Genomic DNA, 21,634 nt, shown 5'->3' on the forward strand with positions numbered 1-21,634 from the left:
GCATTTGCTTTAATTAAATGAATGTTTTTCCTACTTTATATATGAGATGCACTTGTTCAAGTACAAGTTATTTATGAAGATTACTACTGTTTTCGAAACTTATAAGAGGTCTAAACCTATAATGATTCCAAAGTTCTCTTAGGTAGTTAAGACTAAGTACACAAAAAACTTAAGTACATTGCTGGCTTCTTCCTTTGTTCTTCCACTATACATTTTTCCTAAACTACAAATTTTAGAATACTTTATCAAGTCGGGATCAACTAGACTAAAATTATTAGTATTGATAAACTTTTCAGACTTATGTGTCTTCCCAATTACATCATAACTGCCATTCTGCATATAACTAATTAAATATACCTGAGTATTTTAAACTTTGAGCAGTTAGACTATGATCACCAGGAGTCCTAATGATAATAATAATGTATGCAATAAAACTAATGAGGCTGTTTGTGAATTGCTAAACTTTCTTTTGTTGTAACTGTTTCTGTTGATATTCTTCAAGAGTACAACTTTTGAAGCACCTGAGATACTAAATCAGCACATACAGATGAGATAAAATTAAGTTTAAAAATGAATTCCAGGTAAACTCAGCTTAAGAACTTTCCTTTAGATCTGTCAGCTGCTTAAATTTGACCACCAAGGTCTTGGAGCCAGTCCTGGTTGCTCACACCTAAAATCACAGCACTTGGGAAGTTTAGAAGCAAGAAGAGAAATTAAATTCATGGTCATCCTCAGATACATTGAGATCAGCCTGGGGTACATGAGACCTTGTAAAATAATTTTAAAGAACAAAACCAAAAGGGTTGTTTGTGCAAGACTCCCTAACGGTCACTTCCACTACTAACTTGGGATCAGATAGGCAAACCGAGAAATTTAGTAAATTCTGGTGCTTCAAGGCAACGTTTTTTCCACGTACATCAACTATATATTCAGTTTTACACTTCTACACTATTGCCAACATAATAGGGGTGACTTAAAAAACACACAGGAACAAAATCAGAATAATACTAATTTAAAAAGAAAAAGAAAAGAACTAAGAATTTGCTTATTCTAATAATCTAAAGTTCTTTTATTTCCTTGCAAATCCATCCCCCCCACACTAATAACAACAAAAGAAAGACATTATAGTTGGTATACCATGTGGGTTTCATATCTGCAAATTAAACCAAATGTGGACAGAAAATAATAAGGGTGAAAAATCCCAGTGTTTGCACTATACAGACTTTTTCTTGTCACTACTCCCTAAGTACTACAGCATATCAATTATCTGTGTATTATTTACATACTATTCATTATTATAGGTAAATAAAAGATTTAACATATACAAGCTATTCGAAGGTTTATATGTAAACTGTACCATTTTTTAAATAGTTTAGTATTTTAAAATAAGCTTTTTTTAAAAAATTGGATATTTTTTATTTGTTTCAGATGTTATCCCCTTTCCTGGTTCTCCCCCCTCCCCCCACAAATTCCCTATCCATACCCCCCACTTCTATGAGGGTGTTCCCCTACCCACCCACCCACTCCCACCCTGGCATTCCCCTACGCTGGTGCATCAAGTTTTCACAGGACCAAGGGCCTCTCTTCCCACTGATGCCCAAAAAGGCCATCCTCTGCTACATATGCGGCTGGAGCCATGGGTCCTCTTTGGTTGGTTGTTTAGTCCCTGGGAGCTCTGGGGGGTCTGGCTGGTTGATATTGTTGTTCTTCCTATGGGGTTGCAAACCCCTTCAGCTCCTTCAGTCCTTGAGACAGGGTTTCTCTGTGTATCCTTGGCTGTCCTGGAACTCACCTTTTAGATCAAGCTAGCCTTGAATTCAGATCTGCCTTCCTGGGTCTCCCAAGTGCTGGGATTGATTTTAGTATGTCAAGAGGGTCCCAGGTTCTAAAACCAGTATGTTCCACAGGTACCAAAGGATAACTATAGTTTATTACCTCCTCCAAAGAAACAGGATATCAATTTTAGAAAACTATCTTTTATTGTTTATTTGGGGGTGGGGTGGGAGAGAGTGTTTGTCTTTTGAGATAGGATTTCTCTGTGCAGCCTTGTTTTGGAACTTGCTCTATAGACCAGGTTGGCCTCAAACTCACAGAGAACCACTAGCCTCTGCCTCCTGAGTGCTGGGATTAAAGGCATGTGTCATCACCTTCTAATTTTTTTTTTTTTTTTTTTAAAGAAAGCACTAAGTTTCATGATAAAATAAAAGAACTTTACTAACCTCTGAATGTTCATCTCGCTCATCTATCAGTCTTCTTAGATGTGATGCCATATTCTTTAAGAGTGGTTCTATATCTTCCTGAGACATATCTGTCACTTCCATCCATTGTAGATCAAACACATTTTCCTGATTATGAGTTACCTTTATAGAAGCATGAAAAATTAATAAAGCAGAAAGAAGGAGACTTGAAGTTAATAATGGCAACTTAAACATTTTAATTAAATTTAAATAATTTCTCATCTGGACTCTTAAGTTAACTAAGAAAAAGATGATATTTTGAATACAATCCTCTGAGAATATTTAAAATACTACCAATTTTCACAATTTTAAAATTATTTTCCAACATGTAAAACTTATTATATAGCTTAACTCTTAAAAAACATAAGAGTTAAAGTTCATGGGAGTGGCAGTTTTTAAAATAAATTTTAATAAATTACATTAACATCAATAATCTGACACAGTACATTATGACTCTGATTTTTATAAATATTTTTTTAATCAATGCACTTGTATAATTCAAGTAACAGCTCAACAAAAATAATCATTCATTTAAGAGAAAAAGCACATAAAGACTAAGCTTATTATCTCTCATTCACTTAGTGCTACCTCATAAAGAAACAAACTTCACTGCTCAAGATTTTCATTTCCTTATAGACAATAGTGAGAGTAAATGTGTAGTAAGCACTGTCATAATAAAATTCACTTATAAAATCATCTCTCTCTTAAACAGAAGATATAAATATAAAAGGTTAATTTATATTTGATCTTTAACTTTTCTTGTTCATCCTGTAACTAAGTATTTGAGGAGGTAATATTAAAAAACACATTGTAAACTTCATAAAAATTAGTATGTATAAGTGGTTACCTCTTGAATATGTGCAGCAACTGCTGCTTTCGTATCAAAATCTAAACCTTGAATTTTTTCAATAAATTCTTCCTTTTTCTGACACTGAAATGAGATGGGGGAAGAGACCATTCAGACTCTGTATTGTCCTTAAAATGCTATATAAAAATAAAAATGCACCAAGCATGTTTTTGAACATTTGAAGCATTACATTTGAACAGCACACTGAGGGTTTTGTTCTACATTTAAACAACCTTTCAGATATACTTACCTATTGAAGATGCAATGATTTTGAAACATTTAAGAACCAGACACTGAAATCTACACTACTCTATGCTAGAAAGTTCTAAAGTAGGAACATATTACACAACACATCTGAGGTCAGGATATTATTATGCTAACTTTACAAACAGAGAAGCAAAGAATCAAAAACTTGTTTCAGAGGGAACAAGTTACTTGCCAAAACCCACAGTGAGTCAGTGGCAGAATTCGGAATACTGCCAAAATGCTCAGTCAGTCCCCGACTGTCACCAAACAACACTGCCTTTCTTCTTGAGGAAAAGAAACTAGGCAATTTTTACTTTAAGCTTACAATTTAGTCTCTCATATTCATCCTATTAATCTTAATAAAAGAAATTAACTTTGATGACCCAGTTTAACATTTGTTGTACAATAAATATTTGGTTTGTTTCTACTGTAACAAAGTAGCCAGAGGCAAAATTTAATACTGTATATAAATACACATGTAACCAAATGGGAACAAGGCAGCAATTCCTTATCAACTTTTTTAAAGTTTTATTTTAGCTAAAACAAATTATGAACCTCATCTTTTCCCAATAAGGATTAAATAACAACATACACCTTCATCTCTGCCTCTGTCTACATCTCTTATATTGCAATTCAGCTGTTAATCTAACTGTATTTTGTATGCACCAAATGAGAGGTGCATACAAAATAGACAGAGCTGCCTTGTGCCCAGCTAAGATGCATCTCCCAGGCCAATTACAGAGCCAGCAAAGACAATAAGCCCTCGAGAAGAAAAACTGGCTCTTTGATCATTAAGAAACCTACAAAGCTCTGATTCAAGTTAAGTTTCTAATGCTCTAATGCTGTCATTATACAATTATCTGAACATAATCCACACTTCACCTAGAGTTGAAAACTAAACTATTGCTATGATATACAAATCTTTAAAAGTAAATTACCAGGAGAGCACAATTTCTAGTTATGAGTAGGAATTGAAGAGTTTTTGAGGGAATGGAATTGGAATAAAAAACACTAATCTTCTTTGGGCTCAGAAATACTAAACAGGTCTTGTAAGAACAACTGTGAATTAACTTTCTAACTATATATTTATAGCATGTATAAAGCAGCTTTACAGGGACAGTAATCCCAACGATTTAACATTTCTGTAATTGCTGACTTACAAATAGTTTTTAGCCAATCAGAACATAAAATAGCAATGTTATTATGAAATGCAATAATCAAGATTCATTCAGAGTACCCTAATCCAACTGTCTTATGGTCTTCTGTTATAACTTTAAAAAAGAAATATACATTCTATTTTATAAGCCTTACTAGTCACTGTTTCTTCACTAGGACTACCTTGAGATACTTACCATTTATAGTTACTCTGTTACATTAATTATTATAACATTCATAAACTAAGGCATTTTTAAACACAAATGCAGTATACAGTAGCTATAAATGAGTAAGAAAAATGTTTCCAACTAAAGACTTGATAACCAAATTAGAATAGCAACAAACACAAACAACATATTTATCCAAATATTTAATTGGCTGTTAAATAATCATGTACAACATACTATAGAAATGAAATGAATCAATTTATATATTAATAGTGCCCCACAGTGGTTACTAGAAGCTAGAAAGGGTATTAAGAAGAGAAAGATGGTGGGTTGGAATAGAAATAGATTAGAACATAGAATGTCATATATAATACAGTAGGATCATTTCAAAACGACCAGTACAGAGGATTTTGTATGTCCTTAAAACAAAACAAAACAAAACTGTCTTGAGGTGGTAGGTATACCGATAATCCTGACCTGATCATTATCTATCATATATATGTATATATTGAATATGTATATATAGTCATATTGATCCACATACCTATTTAAAAGTATATGTAAATTAAATACTGTATCACCAAAGCAGTCAGCTCTGAAAGCCAACAAATTCTAGAATATAAAATGTATATAAATAAATGTGAAGTATTACTAGTGAATTAATTTGTTTGTTTACAAAAGTCTCACTTCATAGGTAGGTCTGTTAGCTCAGTTGGGAAAGTGCTTGCCTAGCATACACGAACACAGAGGTTCAATTCCAGGCACTGTGGACACTGGGAGAGGGGGTGCGCACCTGCAATCTCAGCACTGGAAGGTGGAAGACATGAACCACAAGTTGAAGGTCAACCAGAGCTACATATCAAGTTTGAGGCCAGTCTGGGACACATGAGATCCTGATTCAAAAAACAAACAAACAAACAAAAAAAAGCAAAAAAATACCCTAAAACAAAACCCAAAATACTTCATTCTATGAAGAACGGTACATTGAAATAATTCATTCTTTTAAAAAGTAGTGGGCTTCAGAGACAGTTCAATGTGCAAGTATAATAATCTGCTATTGGAATGGTGTGTATTTGCAATCCCAGTGCTCTTACAGAAATTGGTGGCAGAGACAGGAGAACTCCCAGAAACTAAAACAAACAAATGCTATTAAAGCAAACTAGAGACACTCTCTCAACAAGGCTGTTCTTTGACTTCTACAAGGGTGTCATAGCATGTTCATGTACACACACACACACACACACACACACCACATGTTGTTGTTTTTTTTAAGTTAATTAAGTGGAAGATCTACTATAGAAGATTTGAAAGTCAGACCAGTCCTACTAGCAAACAGAACTAAATCTATAGTGACTATCTCAATTTGTTGAAGAGATATAGACTCCCACTGTAATTATTAAAGCAGCACACTAAACTCACAACTATCCAGTTTGTTAAATAACTTCAATATCTACCCAAATGCTAATCTTATTTGAGAAAAAGATTGTAAGAAAAAAACTATAATATGCAGCAAACTATGTAGTCAATAAACCTTGGCTGTTATTATTGATATGGACAGAAGACGTTGTTAGATTTCATGAGAATGAGTTACAGATAGCTATGAGCTACCATGTGGTGCTGGGAATCAAAAGTAGGTCCTCCTGGAAGAGCAGTCAGTGCTCTTAACCTATTGCTCTAGCCCCAAACCCTTTCTTACTGCTAATCCTGCTTTTCTTATCCTAAAGCATAAACTTGCTCAAATAAACCAGAAGTGTATAGAAGATGTCTCAAAAGAAGCATAAAGATCCGAGTTATTTGAAGTCTCTAAATAGAAAAAAAAATAACTAAAGCACTTAAAACATGATATTAATGCCACAGATGATTTTATGAAATAATTTATTTATAAGGTGATATAGTTAAGATTATCTAGTCTTTCAGAAAACTAGAGCCTCAAGAGCAGTTTAAAAGAATGAAAATATGAAGAAATATTTTAACTTACCTGAACTGCACAACCAAGTAAGAGTAAAAGCAACTTTTTAACTTCTTCTGTACCTTGTTCTGAAATAAAAATACTAGTAAGTACAGCACTTAGCTTTGTTTACAACTCTTTCAAACACTGGAACAATAAATTCTAGAGAAAATGTTCTCAACACTTCTTGACAAAAAGATGAATTTTGTAAACATGGTGGAACTTACACAGGTGGCTTATGTGTATACAAAGTGATGATCACAGTAGACATGGCACGGATATCCCTTCTCAAGAGTTAACAGTGCACACAAATAGGCGTAAGCTAAGTATACTAACTGCATCTACTCCTTTCCTATAGATTTATATTATACCAGCTTTTTACATTATGTTGATAGAAGGCCATGCCAAAGTGGCTGCTAATGGGATTATTCTTCTTTATTGTTTTCTTATTAAAATACAAATATTATGGTTCACCTACCTATATAATTTAAATATGTTTCTCACTACACAGGATCAGAGGATCCTACATCTGATCATAAGGATCAGAACCTTAAATGTCTGTCACAGTAAGTTTAATTGGGTGTGGTAGTTCACACCTATAATTCCAGCATTTAAAAGGCTAAAGTAAGAAAACTGTGAGCTAGTCTGGACTACATATTGAGTTCTAGACTAGCCTGGGGCTACAGCGTAAGATCCTATTTCACAATAATAAATTTGAAGAAAGAAATATATGTAAAGAACTGGATAAAAGTTATCAGTCCAGAACAGAACTGTAGAAATGTAAAACAACACTAGTCAACAGCATTCAATTAAGATTGCCTTAAATATTCAGTTGAACATATCACAAACATGTAATATTCAGAAAGATTTTTCCCTATCAGGTTAATGTACCTGTGATGAATTTGAAATCTTTATATTAAAGACTTCCTCTTGCTTTCCATTAACCAATTTTTCCAGAATACTAAGCCATTTTAATAGTCAATACATGCAAGTACACACATGCTTCTGTCCTAACCCAGGCTAGACATTGCTGTCCTTCACTCAGTTCTGCAGTCAATCACTCCCATTGCCCTAGATACACAGACATCTGTGTGGTCTTTCTTGATCCAGTCACCACAGTTCCTAACCCTAACTCCGGCAATTTAAAGGACAATCGACAGCTCTGTGTTTTCACATGTCTTGGCATTTGATACATGTCTTTGCCATATGAATTATATGATCTCACAGTAATCTTTGGAGCTTTCACCAAACCACAAGAATCTCTAGCACATAAAGTATGTCTACTCTCTGATTTGGTAGTTACTTACTAAATACATATAGAATCAGAAATAATCATATTTTACATGCTAATCTTTCTGTTCACTTATACAACCAAATGTCCTAGAGTATCTCTAAAGATTATTTAAGTTAGTGAATTCCTAACTGAGTTCACTACTAATACATTTAAACTGTTAGTTTCCACTATAAAAACAACTGCTTACATCTTACATTTTGTTTGGATTTTATTTTTGTTTCAATTAGGCTAGTGTTCAGGTTAGAGAAGATATATTCAATTTAAATATCATGTAGCCCACAAAGATTAAGTCGTTTGCTGAAATGTTTTATAGCTGCTAGTTACTCAATTGTTCAAATTTTAATTTCTAGGGTGTATGGTTACAATGAATGTTTGGCATAGGTGAGGTCCTAGGAAAGTTCCATAAATGGCAAAATACAAATGAAAATAAAATTCTAGCAAAGGCAATTTTTGAGTATAATAATTTAAATAAATGAAACTTCCTCTCATCTTTCCACTAAGATATAGTTTAATACAAATTAATATTCATCAGTAAAACTTTCAACTTAACAGTTGGAGTACTGCTCAATAATACAGGAGTTTGGCTAGTAGTTATCAGGTCCAAGATTATTACATATGATTACAAAAATAAACTTACAGACAAACGAGAAAACAATTCCACAGTGCCAACAATTTTGGCAAAAGTAAATAGGTATGTAAATACAAGGCTTGGCTGTTTCAACATCATTGCTTTTCAAACACCACTGCTTAGAATGAGATAATAAAATCAACCATCATTAAAAATACCAGTTTGATAGAGCAGAAAAAAACCTTAGTGCTGAGTGTGCACATCTCACCGACAACTTAAAAACTGTGAGCTCCTTTTCTCTTTACAAACAGAACTATCAGCCTCAACTTTTCAACTGAGGTTGTGGAAAACCTGAGAACTGAGATAAACAATCAAGGCCGTGGTAAACGTGACTAGTGTTACACAAATGTAAGGCATTATTAGCACATCATACAGACTTAAAACTTACCAGAAAAGGGATTTTTGCCAATGATTAAGATATTTGGCAATGACATCATAATCAACTGCTGCAAAGTCTCCTGTAAAATGATATTCAGTAGTCAGTAACTGCATGGTTGATGGTTGATGTCCTCACCAAGTCGTAACTTAGGATAGCACACTTGTCTGTGGGTGTGCTACATTAGAAATAAATGTGCAGAGGATCTCTTTTGCACCTTTAATGAATTAAATTTCTAAGTTATAATGGACTTAAAGGATCGAGCATGATGAATCATACCTGTAACCTTCATATCTGTTAAGCTGAGAAAAAGGTTTTTTTTGTTGTTTTAAGAAGTTTTGAGGCCAGCCTGGGTTAAATATTGAGTCTGAGATAGCCTCAGCTATGGAGTGAAACCTATCTCTCTATATAAGTAAATAACTTAAAAGGAAAAAAGAACTTTCTATTTATTTTGAGTTTTAGATATTTTTACATTGAAGCAAATTGAATACTATCATAGTAAGTTTTAAAAAGGATTTTAAAGCAATCATTATTTTGTCTATATCATACCTCATAAAAATAACCTACCTTTGAATAAAGAACTTTTAAATTCACCCAGATAAAGAAAGATAGGGAAAAGTTTTGTCTTAAAGACTTTAAATGAGCTGGGCAGTGGTGGCACACACGCCTTTAATCCCAGCACTTGGGAGGCAGAGACAGAGGCAGGCAGATTTCTGAATTTGAGGCCAGCCTGGTCTACAAAGTAAGTTCCAGGACAGCCAGGGCTACACAGAAAAACCCTGTCTTGGAAAAAAAAAAAAGGGGGGGGGAGGGGGAGAAAGAAAAAAGAAAAGAAAAAAGACTTTAATCGAAAAAACCTTATCTTTTAGTAACAGGAGTCAATGTTGATAAATCTGAAAACACTATTCTACTGACGACTTGCCACGTGACATTCAGTATCAACTTCTATCCAAGTCTCTTCTCAGTAATCTACCCCTCCCATTCTACTGTTTCCCCATTCTCTCAAGTCACTCTTCCCCTACTGAGAAGACAGCCCCATACCCACTCATCACCAGACTCATCAGTGACCTTTTCATACCTTGACCTTTACACCACGAGTCCAGTTACAGTTCAAATTATACAATTGACAAATGTAATATCATGTAAAATGTACTTAACATAGAATGAAAATGTTTAATGTAGTGTCTCCTGCTATAGTGGAAATTTATAAAAACTTAAGTTTATAAAAACTTATAAAAACTTTTGTTGCAGAGGACAGAAAGTGAAACAAAAGTACAAAATCATTAAATTGTAAAAGATTATATCTTGAAATATGAAAATTTAGTTCTTAATTTTAAAGTGTTAATTTTAAGTTAACTCTAATAATAATAACATGAAGTAATAAGCTAGTTAAACATTACATAAAGTTTTTGGCAAGAATATCACTGTGGAGGTTTCTCAAAAAGCTAAAAAATAGAACTACCATATGAACCAGCTATAACATTTCTGAATATAGAACCAAAGGATTCTATATCTTAATGTTATCCATGTTTATTGCTGCTCTACTTGAGACAGTGAGGAAAGGCAATTTTAGCCTATATGCTATCAACAGATGCATGGATAATGAAAATGTCATACATGTACACAATGCAGTCTGAGGTCAACTATAAACATGAAATCTTATGTTTCCCAATAAAACGACTGGAAAAGATGTTAAATGAAGTAATCCAGGCTCAGGAAGAGAAACGAGAATGAGAAATGTCTCCATATACTCAGGCATTTTGTGCTGCATGGGAAGGTTTGGGAGGTACACCCTTACTGGAGGAAGTGTGTCACTTGAGGTGGACTTTGAAAATATATAGCCTTACCCTACTTCCAGTTCTGTTTTGTGCTTGCAGTAAAAGATGTGATCTCTCAGCTTCCTGTTCTTGTTGCCATCCCTGCAGTTTACTGCCATGCTTCCCAGGCCATGATGACTCATCTTTCCTGAAGCACACACCAACCTTATCTTGTCTTGGTCATGATATTTTATCATAGTAACTACCCTAGTTAGGGTTCCTATTAACATGCTGAAACACCATGACCACGAGCAAGCTGGAGAAGAAAGGGTTTGTTTGGCTTATACTCAGTCCATCATTGGAAGAAGTTAGGGCAGGAACTCAAACGGGGCAGGAACCTGGAGGCAGGAGCTGATGCAGAGGCCATGGAGGAATATTGCTTACTGGCTTGCTCCCCATGGCTTTCTCAGCCTGCTTATTATAGAACCCAGGACCACTAGCCTAAGGATGCCCCCTGCCTACAATAGACTGTCCCCCAACACCAGTCACTAATTAAAAAAATGTCCTACAGCAGTGGTTCTCAACCTTCTTAATACAATTCCTTGTGCTGTGGTGACCCCAACTATAAAATTGTTTTGTTCCTACTTCATAACTGTAATTTTGATAATGTTATGAATTGTAATGTAAATATCTGATATGCAGGACATCTGATGTGTGAGCCCCAAAGGAGTCAGGACCCATAAGTAGAGAACCACTGCCTTGCAGGCTTGCCTACAGACCTAGCTCACAGGGACATTTTCTCAACATAGGCTTTTTCTTTCAGATGACTCTAGCCTATGTGTCAAGCTGTCATAAAACTAGCCAGCACAGCTCAGAAAAGTAACTGATAAACCACCTTACTCAGTCAGAACAGCTGTCATCAGAAAACTGAATGCCAACCAGTGCTAGAGAAGGCGTACAGTGAAAGGAGTCCTTAGTCACTGTTCAGAGGACTGCTACGGATATTACAGGGCACTGAGAAACTAAAAACAGAGACACTGTGCGATGTAACAGTAGACTCTATATCCTAACATGTACACTCCCACATCCATGTTTACTGCTATATTATTCACAACAGCTAGAAAACTGTACCTAGATTTTTACCACTGATATATAATGAAAACATGGTACATATGTGCACAATGTAAAGAAAAACTGAAATTAGGAATGGGAAGGAATGGATGGAACAGGCAGATTATATTAAAGGATATAACCTAGGCTCACAAAGACAAGTATGTCCTTTCTAATATGTGGATCCTAGCTTCTAATTACTATATATGTGTATTTATGTAGGAATAAATGTCAGTAGATGCCTGGGACGTGAAAAGAAGCTTCGGTGGATAAAGCTGGCAAGTCCAACACATGTGACATAAAGCGGAAGGATAAACCTGGGTTGGGAAGGTTTTAGCAGGGATAAAGGCATGGAGATAAAGAAGGCAGTCGACCAAAACCAGGAAAAGCACTAAGACCATCTACTATTTAATATACTAATTTTAAAATAAAATTTCAGGGAAAAAAAAAAAGACCCAAATAAGTAAATTGCGAGATTAAATGGGGGACATTACAAGAGAGACAAATAAAATCTGGATTATTAGAGAAGACTTTGAAGATTTATATTTAAAAAAATGGGTATATTTCTTAACATTAATGATCTACTAAAAAGAGATATTAAACAACATAAATAGACCTACACCAAGAATTGATGTGAAAAATAATAAAGAGATTTTCTTCCCTCTAAGCACCTCTACTGAGACAGTACACAGTACCTTTCCTCTAAGCGCAGTCTTTATAGAGCACAACCAAATGGCTTGGACCTACTTTCTTAATCACTTGTAAAGTGTAATGCTTCCTTTTCATGTTTCTTTGTTCTAAGCATGTTCTCCCTAACACTTCAGGCTTCAATTTTTTTCTACAGCATCCACATCCATACTTCCCACTGTATGGCTGACTTCTACGTCTTTTTCTTTTCTCCACTTTTTCTTTTCTCACCTTACCTACCCTAGAGTATATTTCTTTTAAGCTCTCCACTTTTCTGGAGCTTCCATTTGAGTCTATTCTTAAGCTATTTTATTAATGAGATTAAGAAACCCAAGAGATCTTGAGACTGATTTCCTTGGTATCATCTGGCCAACATGATGAGACATAACAAAATATCTTCCAGACTTATTCTAAGAAAGTAGTATTATCTCAAAACCCAAACCAGATATGAACACAAGAGAAAGAGAAAATGATAGAAATTTCAAGTTAAGATGGCAGAGTCTGGGCCAGGTGGTGGTAGTGCATGTCTCTAATTCCAGTACTCAGAAAGCAGAGGCAGGAGGATCTATATGAATTTGAGACCTGCCTGGTCTAGAGACAGCGTTCAGGACAGCCATGGCTACATAGAGAAAAAAAGATAGCACAGTTTTAGAAGGAATCAAGGTAACAAAAAACATTTATCCTGGAAAATGAACAACAATAAAAGTGATTTTTAAAGGAGGAAGACAGCTGAAAAGCACATGAAACAGAAAAGCTATAGGGTTTTTTTTTTTTTTTAGTGTTTGTTTGTTTAAAAAGCAGGGCTCCAGCCCTCTCTCTCAGGGAGGAAAAGGCCAAAGTTAAGTCTAAATGGCAGCTAGGCGCACTGGGAGTCCTAGCCCAACTTTCACAAGCCTAAGTCTAGCAAGAACTCCTGTGCCAGCAATTTGTCTGCATGGTGACCCAGTATAGGAGAAAAAAAAAAAAATCAACTTTGTCACTCCCTACTGCCAGGGCCACACTGTTTTGTACACTACTTAATTTTGGTAGAATTGTGACAATTCCAGTAACTACAGTAATGGTTTCTAGAAGTAAATTTACTTGTTTCTCTAGGGTCTTCACTGTCTTGTCCTGTGGACCTAAGTAATGGCCAGTCAGCAAAGCTGTTTATCAGCTAATCTTTAGCTATTACTTATTGGTTACTCTTAGCAATGTACAATGACAAGCTAAAAACGGAAACTTTCAACCTCCTTCTCTGCCATCCTCTATACTCCACTTTTCTAGTCTAAAACTACCCTAGCTTGTAAGTAGATAGATAATAGGCTGATTATTAGAGACTCCCCTTTTTCCAATTCCCAAAATAAAGGCTGTACTGTCAACAATGTGTGCATCTTTTGTCTTGTTCCTTCTCCTTGACTTTTCTCCTATATCTCAAAGTGCTAGGAACAGGTGTCATTTTGTAAGGAGGCCTATTGTTTGAGACTGCTACTCTGAAGCCGGCAAAACAAAGACCCATCACAACTATGGGAGTTTGAAGACACCCTACCATTGTGTCTAGGTGAGGGGAGGTGATGAGAGGCATATGTGTAAATTGATAGTTGGACTTCGTGAGAATTTTCAGCAGCAGTGGACTTAGGCTATGAAAAACAGAAGCATTGGTGACTTTGCACCCTGCGCTAAGCACCAAGTTCCATAACCTGAAGGTAACAAAGATGAATTCCTCCAAGCTGTGGCCACTAAGAATACTTCCCTTCCCTCCCACATGTGGTCTGCTGCCAGGCAGGACTGGGAGCTCTGGGTCTAGATCTAGCCCATGACTTCATCTGTATTTACTTTTGCATCTGTATTTACTTTTGCATCTGTATTTACAGCATGTTACTACCTCTCCTGGTTTATGTGGGACTAGAGAAGCTAACCTAGGGTTTGTGTATTCTAGGCAAACATTCCAGGGCCGAGGACATAGCACAGTGATAGAGCACTTGGTCCTGGGTTCAATACACAGTATCAAAACACAATATGAGCACATAAAAATAGCTTATTAAGAAAAATCCTTGAAACTAATTATGAAAAGCAGTCTGAACCATTGAGAAACGGAACCCAAATGCTCTGAGAGTGTGATTCTAGCCCATTACAATAAAATGTTTCTCTCAAAAAAAAAGAAAAAAAGAAAAATCTTCCTCTTCTCTATCTACAAAAGAGACTGAAAGTGAAAAGATGAAGTGAAAGCTGAGACAATTAAGAATAGCAATATGTAATTTTGACAAGAGTTGATATCAAGCAAAAAGCAATCAGAAGAGAAAAGAAACATCACTATAACAAAGGGAACAAATAGTCAAGAATATGTACTTGTAGGGGCTAAAGAGATGGCTCAGTAGTTAACACAGCTTTTAGAGGACCTGGGTTAAGTTTCTTGAACCCACAAGGCAGCTGTAGTTTATTACCTTCTCTAACTCTAGTTCCAAGGAACCAATGCCATTCACTGATGCCCATGTGCACTGCATGCTCGTACAGGCTTAGGTATAGACACGCCATGCCTATACAAAACCTCTGTAACTGCACAAAACCGAGCCAGTAAGAGCAGCTAACATTCCAGCAGGTAGCACTGACAGGACGAGGTAGGTCACCAGAAGGGAGGGAGGGCAGATCAGGAGCAAGTGTGGGTAGATATAATTAAGATACACTGTATATACATGAATAAGATTGTAAAACATGAAATAGAAGATTTTCTTAAAAACACTTAAACCAATAATTTGGATAAAATGGGAAACAATGATCCAGTTCTCCAAAACAAGTTTATGTTCATCTTCACCTACTAATGTCTCTTCAAAGTATATAAAAGAAAAGTTGATAAATCCTTCAGCTTAAAATACCACCTCAACTCCTTTCTCAATACTCAAGAGTTCAAGAGACAAACCAATAAAGCTATACTAGATAATTAGCTGCCTGGCTAGTTCAGTTGGTAGAGCATGGAACTCTTAATCCTAGGGTTGTAAGTTTGAGCCTCATGTAGGGCAATGTCTGGTTTTGTTTCTAGGTGGATTTATATATTCAACTCAAATTGAGCTGGGCATGATAGAGAATGCCTTTAGTCACTGTACTCATGAGGCAGAAGCAGGCTGAGTTGAGGTCAGCCTGTCTACAAGTTTCAGGACAGCCAGGGATACACAGAGAAACCCTGTCTAAAAAAAAAAAATAAGAAAAGAAAGAAAGAAAGAGGAAAAAGAAACAAAAGAAAAAAAATGTCAAATCAGAAGCATATAAACTAAATTTTCTGAACAATTTTTTTTACTTAAAAAATCCTTGTATATTTAATTTAAAAGTGCCCTTCTCCATAACTCATAAATGAAATAGAATATAGCATATTATAAAACTTATTAAAATAAAAATTCAAAAATTTGATACCAAACAAAAATTTGTGTAAAGCAACTACAGAAATATTTAAGAGACATATTAGCAGCATTAAGAATTACTTAAGGCTTGTGGCTAGAGAGATGGCTGAGAGCTGAAGAGCACTGGCTGCTCCTCCTCAGTACTCTGGTTCATTCCCCAGCATCCACATGGTGGACTCACACTGTCTGTTAGTCCACTTCCAGGGAACCACTTCCCTCTGGCCTCCATAAGTCACTAGGTATGCACATAGTACATAAGCATATATGCAGGCAAAATATCCAGACATTAAAAAAAATAATGCTCAGAATTAACAACTGACTTATGTATTCAACTTAAGTGTTAAAAGAAATCATGTATCAAAAATGTAATTCAAGTAGGCTACCATTTATGCAAGTTCCCAACAAAGTCAATTTTAAAATATAAATATGCACATTGTTATTAAAATATTTTTAAAAAGACCACTTACCTGATAATAAAATTTTATCTGTTTCACCAAAATTGATAGATTGTGAATTCTAAGGGAAGCATCATTGTTGACTTTTTTATTTACTCGTTGACTCTCCGACTTAGGATTACTGGAATAAATTTAGAGAGAAGAAAAGCTTTTTAATTATACAGAAACATGATTAAAAATAAATATAATAGTTTCTTTTAAAGATTATGTAGTCATTTGTGCTAATTAGTGATACATAACAACAAATTACTACTCTTGTATATATTCTGTGCTTCTAAATAATATTGATACATCCAATATGCCTTAATTAGTAGAAAAATTTATTTGAAACCCAAATATCCTTAACTGCTATTCTGTTACTTTTTATTCCTGGAAGAAATAGCCTCCTAATCCCACCCTCTCAAAATAAATCCACTTAAACAAAGAAGTCAAAATACAGGTTAGTAACCCAAGTGGTTATTGATCCTCACTCAGTAATATGGATTCTATTTCTTTAGGAAATAACCCAGAAAAACTTTTAAAAAAATAAATGAAGTAAATGACAGAAGTTGGAACCTTTACCTTGTGTAAATTTTTGAACTGATTAAAAACAAAACAATACATATTTTAAAGAAAAATTATAGTAGAAAAGCAGTCAAGATAGAGTTAAAAATGAGAAACTGAAAAGTGGGACTAGGGCTGGAGAGATGGCTCAGTAGTTAGGAGCACTGGTTGTTTCTTCCAGAGAACCAGGATTTGATTCCCAACACCCAGTGGTAGCTCACAACTGTCTGTAATTCCAGTCCCAGAGACTGGCCTCTGCCAAGTACCAGGCACATACATGGTACACCCATGCACATAAAACAGTGGTTCTGTTAGAGTAGAAGATTATGGCCAGAACAGGAGCTATAAGCTAGTTTATGAGGGCAAGTAAGACAACCTGAAGAAAGATAATGATCACCCACTGAAGAATGGAATCTAAAATACCACAAGCGACCTGTTGAACAGTTTTGGGACAAAATATAGTGGTCCTAATATCCATCATAAATAAAAAATTATTAAATACAACAAAAAGAAAAGCAATCCATGACCTGGAAAGAAAATAAACAGTCAAAAACACACTTAGAAATGAATGAGAAAACAAAAAATAACAGACAGGATTTTAAAACCGCTACTATAAGCCTTGGAGTGTGGCAAAGTTATAGAGTACATGATGACAATGCTGAGGTCTTATAGTCAATACCAATAGCACAGGTGAAGGGCAAGGATAAAAATAATAAAATTATATATAATAAAATTGTCACTAAAAACCCCCACAAGCCCAGCCCCACATCTACTACAATGGGTGAATGTGTGATGGAGAGATGGGAAAGTTGTAGTACACGGTAGAGAGATAGGAGAGAAAGTAAAGCCAAGTGGTTTGTGCACTGTGGAGGAAAATGGAATTGAAGGCAATGATAGTAAGGAACAGGTGAATATGAGGAGCCTGTGCAACTGGGGTCTATGCTGATGTCTGTGGCCTGTGTTATCATTGAAGTCTAGTCCGATGTCAATAGTCCAGGCTGCTTGAGCCCCATGTTGATATCCAGGGGCCACACTGATGCCAGGGGACAAACTGATCTGAGTGGCCTGTGCTGACACCTGAAACAATGGTAGCATCTTGGCCTGGGATGATGTTGAGGGCCATGTCTGGGTCTGTGGTCCTAAGGTAGCAGGGAATCTGTGTCAATGTCTGTGCCCTGGGCTGTCACCTGAGAATGTAGATGTCTGAGCACTGTGATGAGCTGGCCCTGCCCCTCACTGGCCATCACATTTGGGACAGCTGGATCTACCCCTCATAGCATGGGCTCAGGAGAGCTAGCCCTGTTCCTCACCTGGGCAGCACTGGAGAGCTGACCCTGGTGGCATGGGTGCAGGAGAGCTGGCCCCAATGGCATTCAGTGTGGGAGAACTAGCCCTACCTCCCGATGGCTGCAGGCACTCTTCACTTGGGCAGCTCAGTAGAGCTGACAGGCTGACCAAATTAGCTATCACTCAGTTACAGATCCTGGGCTTTCAGATGGCCCACCCCAGCATCTGCACCACTTGTGAGCTGCTGGAGTGCATGAAGGGGTTGGTTCTGCAGAACCAAAGACTAAGAAATACAACAAAATCAACAACATGAAAGGAATGAATACAAAACTTTCGATAATTCTGAGTATCAAGACTCAACTTCCCCATCGAAAGACATAAACTTCATATTTGATCAGGAAACATGACTATCACCTCCAAGAAAAATACCTCACCACCAAAATTAGACACCACCTTAGAATGAAAGATGAACAAAAATATTCACACTAATGGGATCAGGAAATAGCAGGAGTCCCTATTTGATATATGACAAAATAGACTAACACAGATGAGAAGTAATGGAGGTCACTTCACAATGATTAAGAAAAACCATCTATCATTCTAAACATATACATCTAAAACACAGGTGTACCCAATTTCATAAAAGAAAACTAGATTTAAAAACCACAGATTAACTCTAAGACAGTAATAGTCTGTGACTTTCACCCCCTACCCTCAACAAGACAAGTCACCCAAGCAAAAAAGGAATAAAGAAGTTAAACAATGGAGTTAAACAATACTATAGATCAAATATAGTTAGCACATATCTATAAACCATTTAATTCAAATACTGCAGAACAGACATTCTTCTCAGCAATCCATGGAGCTCTAAAGCTGATAACATATTAGGACATAACACTGTCTCAATATAGAGGAAAATAAAGTAATTCCATGTATTTTGTCTCACCACAGACTATAAAGCTAGAAATCAACAGTGGGAAAACCACAGAAAAGGCAGTCCAAAGAGAGAATTCACAGCTCCAAGGGGCCAGATCACAAAAATAAGAAAAATCCCAAATAAATAATGTAAAGACATATTTCCAAGGCTTTGAAAAAAAAAAAAAGGAAAAACCAAATTCAAAACTAGGAGATAGAATATAATCAGGATAGAAATCAATATAAAATAAAAATAAAGAATTTTTTTTTGAAAAACAATGAAATGAAAGTTGGTTCATTGGGAAAGAGAGAGAGAGAGAGAGAGAGAGAGAGAGAGAGAGAGAGAGAGAGACAGACTGTTAACCCTTAGATAAATTAACCAAGAGAGAAAAGACCCAAATTAACAAGGTTAGAGACAAAGAGACACTACAGATGATACCAATATCATGAATATACTTTTAAAACGTATAGTCCAACAACTTGGAAAACATAAAAGAAATAGGTGAGTTTCTAAATGTATATGACCTACCGTTAGGAACTGGTTCTAATGCTTTGTCTTATTTTGATTCCAGACCTGAGGGTCCCTGCCCCCAGGGCAGCAAGACAGGGCAGGACTTTTAGATTGCTGGGCAAGGGACTGAGAGAAGAGAAGAGAATCCCCATGATAAGGAAGCAGAAAGATGAAACTTAAAGGTCCACCGGTGTTGGGAGCCGACTTTTAGTAGAAAGCGGCTAGATTATCTTTGCAGGCATCTGGAACCATATACCCTGACGAAAGATTTGGTTTTCAAAAGCCTACAACAGCTGAAGCACACTCTGATATCCCACATATTTTGTGTTGCTGTTTACTGCCCCAGCTGCAAGGCGCACGTGGTAGTCACGCCTGCAAGGCATGCGGTTCACGTGCTGTCCACGCTATAGATGCCTGTAAGGATTACGTCATATCCACACCTGCAAGGCACGCGCCTACAAGGCACGTGGCAAAAGTGTATAAATACCTCAGAATTCCCTTCAATAAACGAGACTTGATCAGACTTTCTGTCTTGTCTCCATTCTTCGTGTCTCTTTCCCTTTATCCTCTCTCTCTCCCTCTCTCTCTCTCTCTCTCTCTCTCTCTCTCTCTCTCTCTCTCTCTCTCTCTCTCCCCCCCCCCCCCAGTGTGGAGGCTCCTTGGGAGGTAGGGCTAGCAACTGACCAATGCAGATGTGGATGCATCAGACTGAGCTCAGGGAAACTTGTGGGGGATGGTGGAAGGACTGGAGGAGCGGGCGAGGATTGCAACCACGAGGAAGAGCAACACACGCTGGCCTGACCACCCAGTTCTCCCAGAGACTAGACCACCTGTACCTAGAGAGATCCATGGCTCCAGATACAAATGTGCCTGTCAGCAACAGGAGGAGGGCAGGCCCTTGGTCCCTGTGAGGTTTGATGCCCCAGAGTAGGGGGACGCTGGAGCAGTGGGGCAGGAGAGTATAGGTGGGTGAGCACTCTCATACAGGCAAAAGAGAGGAAGGAGGGAAGATGTGGGATGAGAGGGTGGCAGTGAGGTAACCAGGAAGTGGGATATCATTTGAGATGTAAACGAATGGAATGATTAATAATAATACCAAAATTAAACAAAAATAAGTGTGTTCAAAGAAAGAAAAATTTAAAATTGTAGATTTCTCAATGAGTTTAAGGAAAACACATTTAGGCAGTTGGATGAAACCAGGAAGTCTATTCAGATAAAAAAAACAAAACAAAACCAAAAACCCTAATGCTTCCTAAGTTAGAACATAAAAATAGAATAGAAAAGCTTCCAATTTTGTTGCAGGATATTTGATCATATTGTGAACCCCAAGACTGCATTATTTACTGCAAATGTCTGTTTCTAGTAGTGTGGCTCTGTCCTTAACACACATCTTTAATCCCAATGGTTGGAATACAGACAGGTCCTTAGTACACATCGTTAATCCCAAACAATGAAGATAAAATTAGTTTGTAGAAGGAAGCATCCAAGTTTAAAGTGATGCCTAATTGAGTAGCAAAGTGATGAATCAGAGAAAGATTTGACAGAATAAGATATGCCCAACTTTCACAAGAAGAGAGAGGAAAGAGAAACTACTTAAGAGAGCAGTGCAGACAAACAGAGGGGGAGAGGGAGAAGGGAGGGAAGGAAGGAGGCACTTTTAATGGGGCAGTTGTTCAGAGGCAGGTTGCAGAGAAAAAGCTAGACACAGGTGAAGACAGCAAGAGTTAGAAAATGAAGAAGGCACATGAAGATTAGAAGAGATTGCTAGAGTTAGTCTGAGGTAAAAAAGAACAATTCAGGAGGAGAGATAGACAGAAAAAGACAGACAGACACACACAGAGGGGGGAGGATAAGGGGGGGGGGGAGACAGAGACAGAGAGGCAGGCCAGATTTGGAGAGGAGTTTGAGTCAGAACAGCTGAATTGAATTAATCAGAGTCCAGAAAAAACTAGGAAGGGGTGAGCTTATTCAGCAGTAAGTCTCAGAGGCTGAAAACATAAGAGGCTAGAAGTTTCCAGGCCTAAGCTTAGGTTAGCAGACTGAGGTATTAAGTCTCAGAGATGAAAATTACATCAGGAGAATTACTTTTACACAGATTCAGCA

General features: G+C 36.6%; 1 protein-coding gene across 7 annotated transcripts in view; it reads right to left on the reverse strand.

Moving 5' to 3' along the window:
- Ccdc88a (coiled-coil and HOOK domain protein 88A) overlaps nucleotides 1–21,634 on the reverse strand; it is a 124,038-nt gene that overhangs the window by 75,384 nt on the left and 27,020 nt on the right. For all 7 annotated transcript variants that reach the window (XM_076937972.1, XM_034508554.2, XM_034508553.2 and 4 more), the window contains exons 3-7: nucleotides 16,288–16,396; nucleotides 8,911–8,980; nucleotides 6,631–6,689; nucleotides 3,085–3,168; nucleotides 2,220–2,360 (exon numbers count right to left, since the gene is read on the reverse strand). In XM_076937972.1, coding sequence (XP_076794087.1) covers nucleotides 2,220–2,360; nucleotides 3,085–3,168; nucleotides 6,631–6,689; nucleotides 8,911–8,980; nucleotides 16,288–16,396 — 463 coding nt within the window. The remainder of the gene's footprint in view (nucleotides 1–2,219; nucleotides 2,361–3,084; nucleotides 3,169–6,630; nucleotides 6,690–8,910; nucleotides 8,981–16,287; nucleotides 16,397–21,634) is intronic.

This window comes from Arvicanthis niloticus, chromosome 7, assembly GCF_011762505.2.
Source record: "Arvicanthis niloticus isolate mArvNil1 chromosome 7, mArvNil1.pat.X, whole genome shotgun sequence".
Classification (NCBI taxonomy): domain Eukaryota; kingdom Metazoa; phylum Chordata; class Mammalia; order Rodentia; family Muridae; genus Arvicanthis; species Arvicanthis niloticus.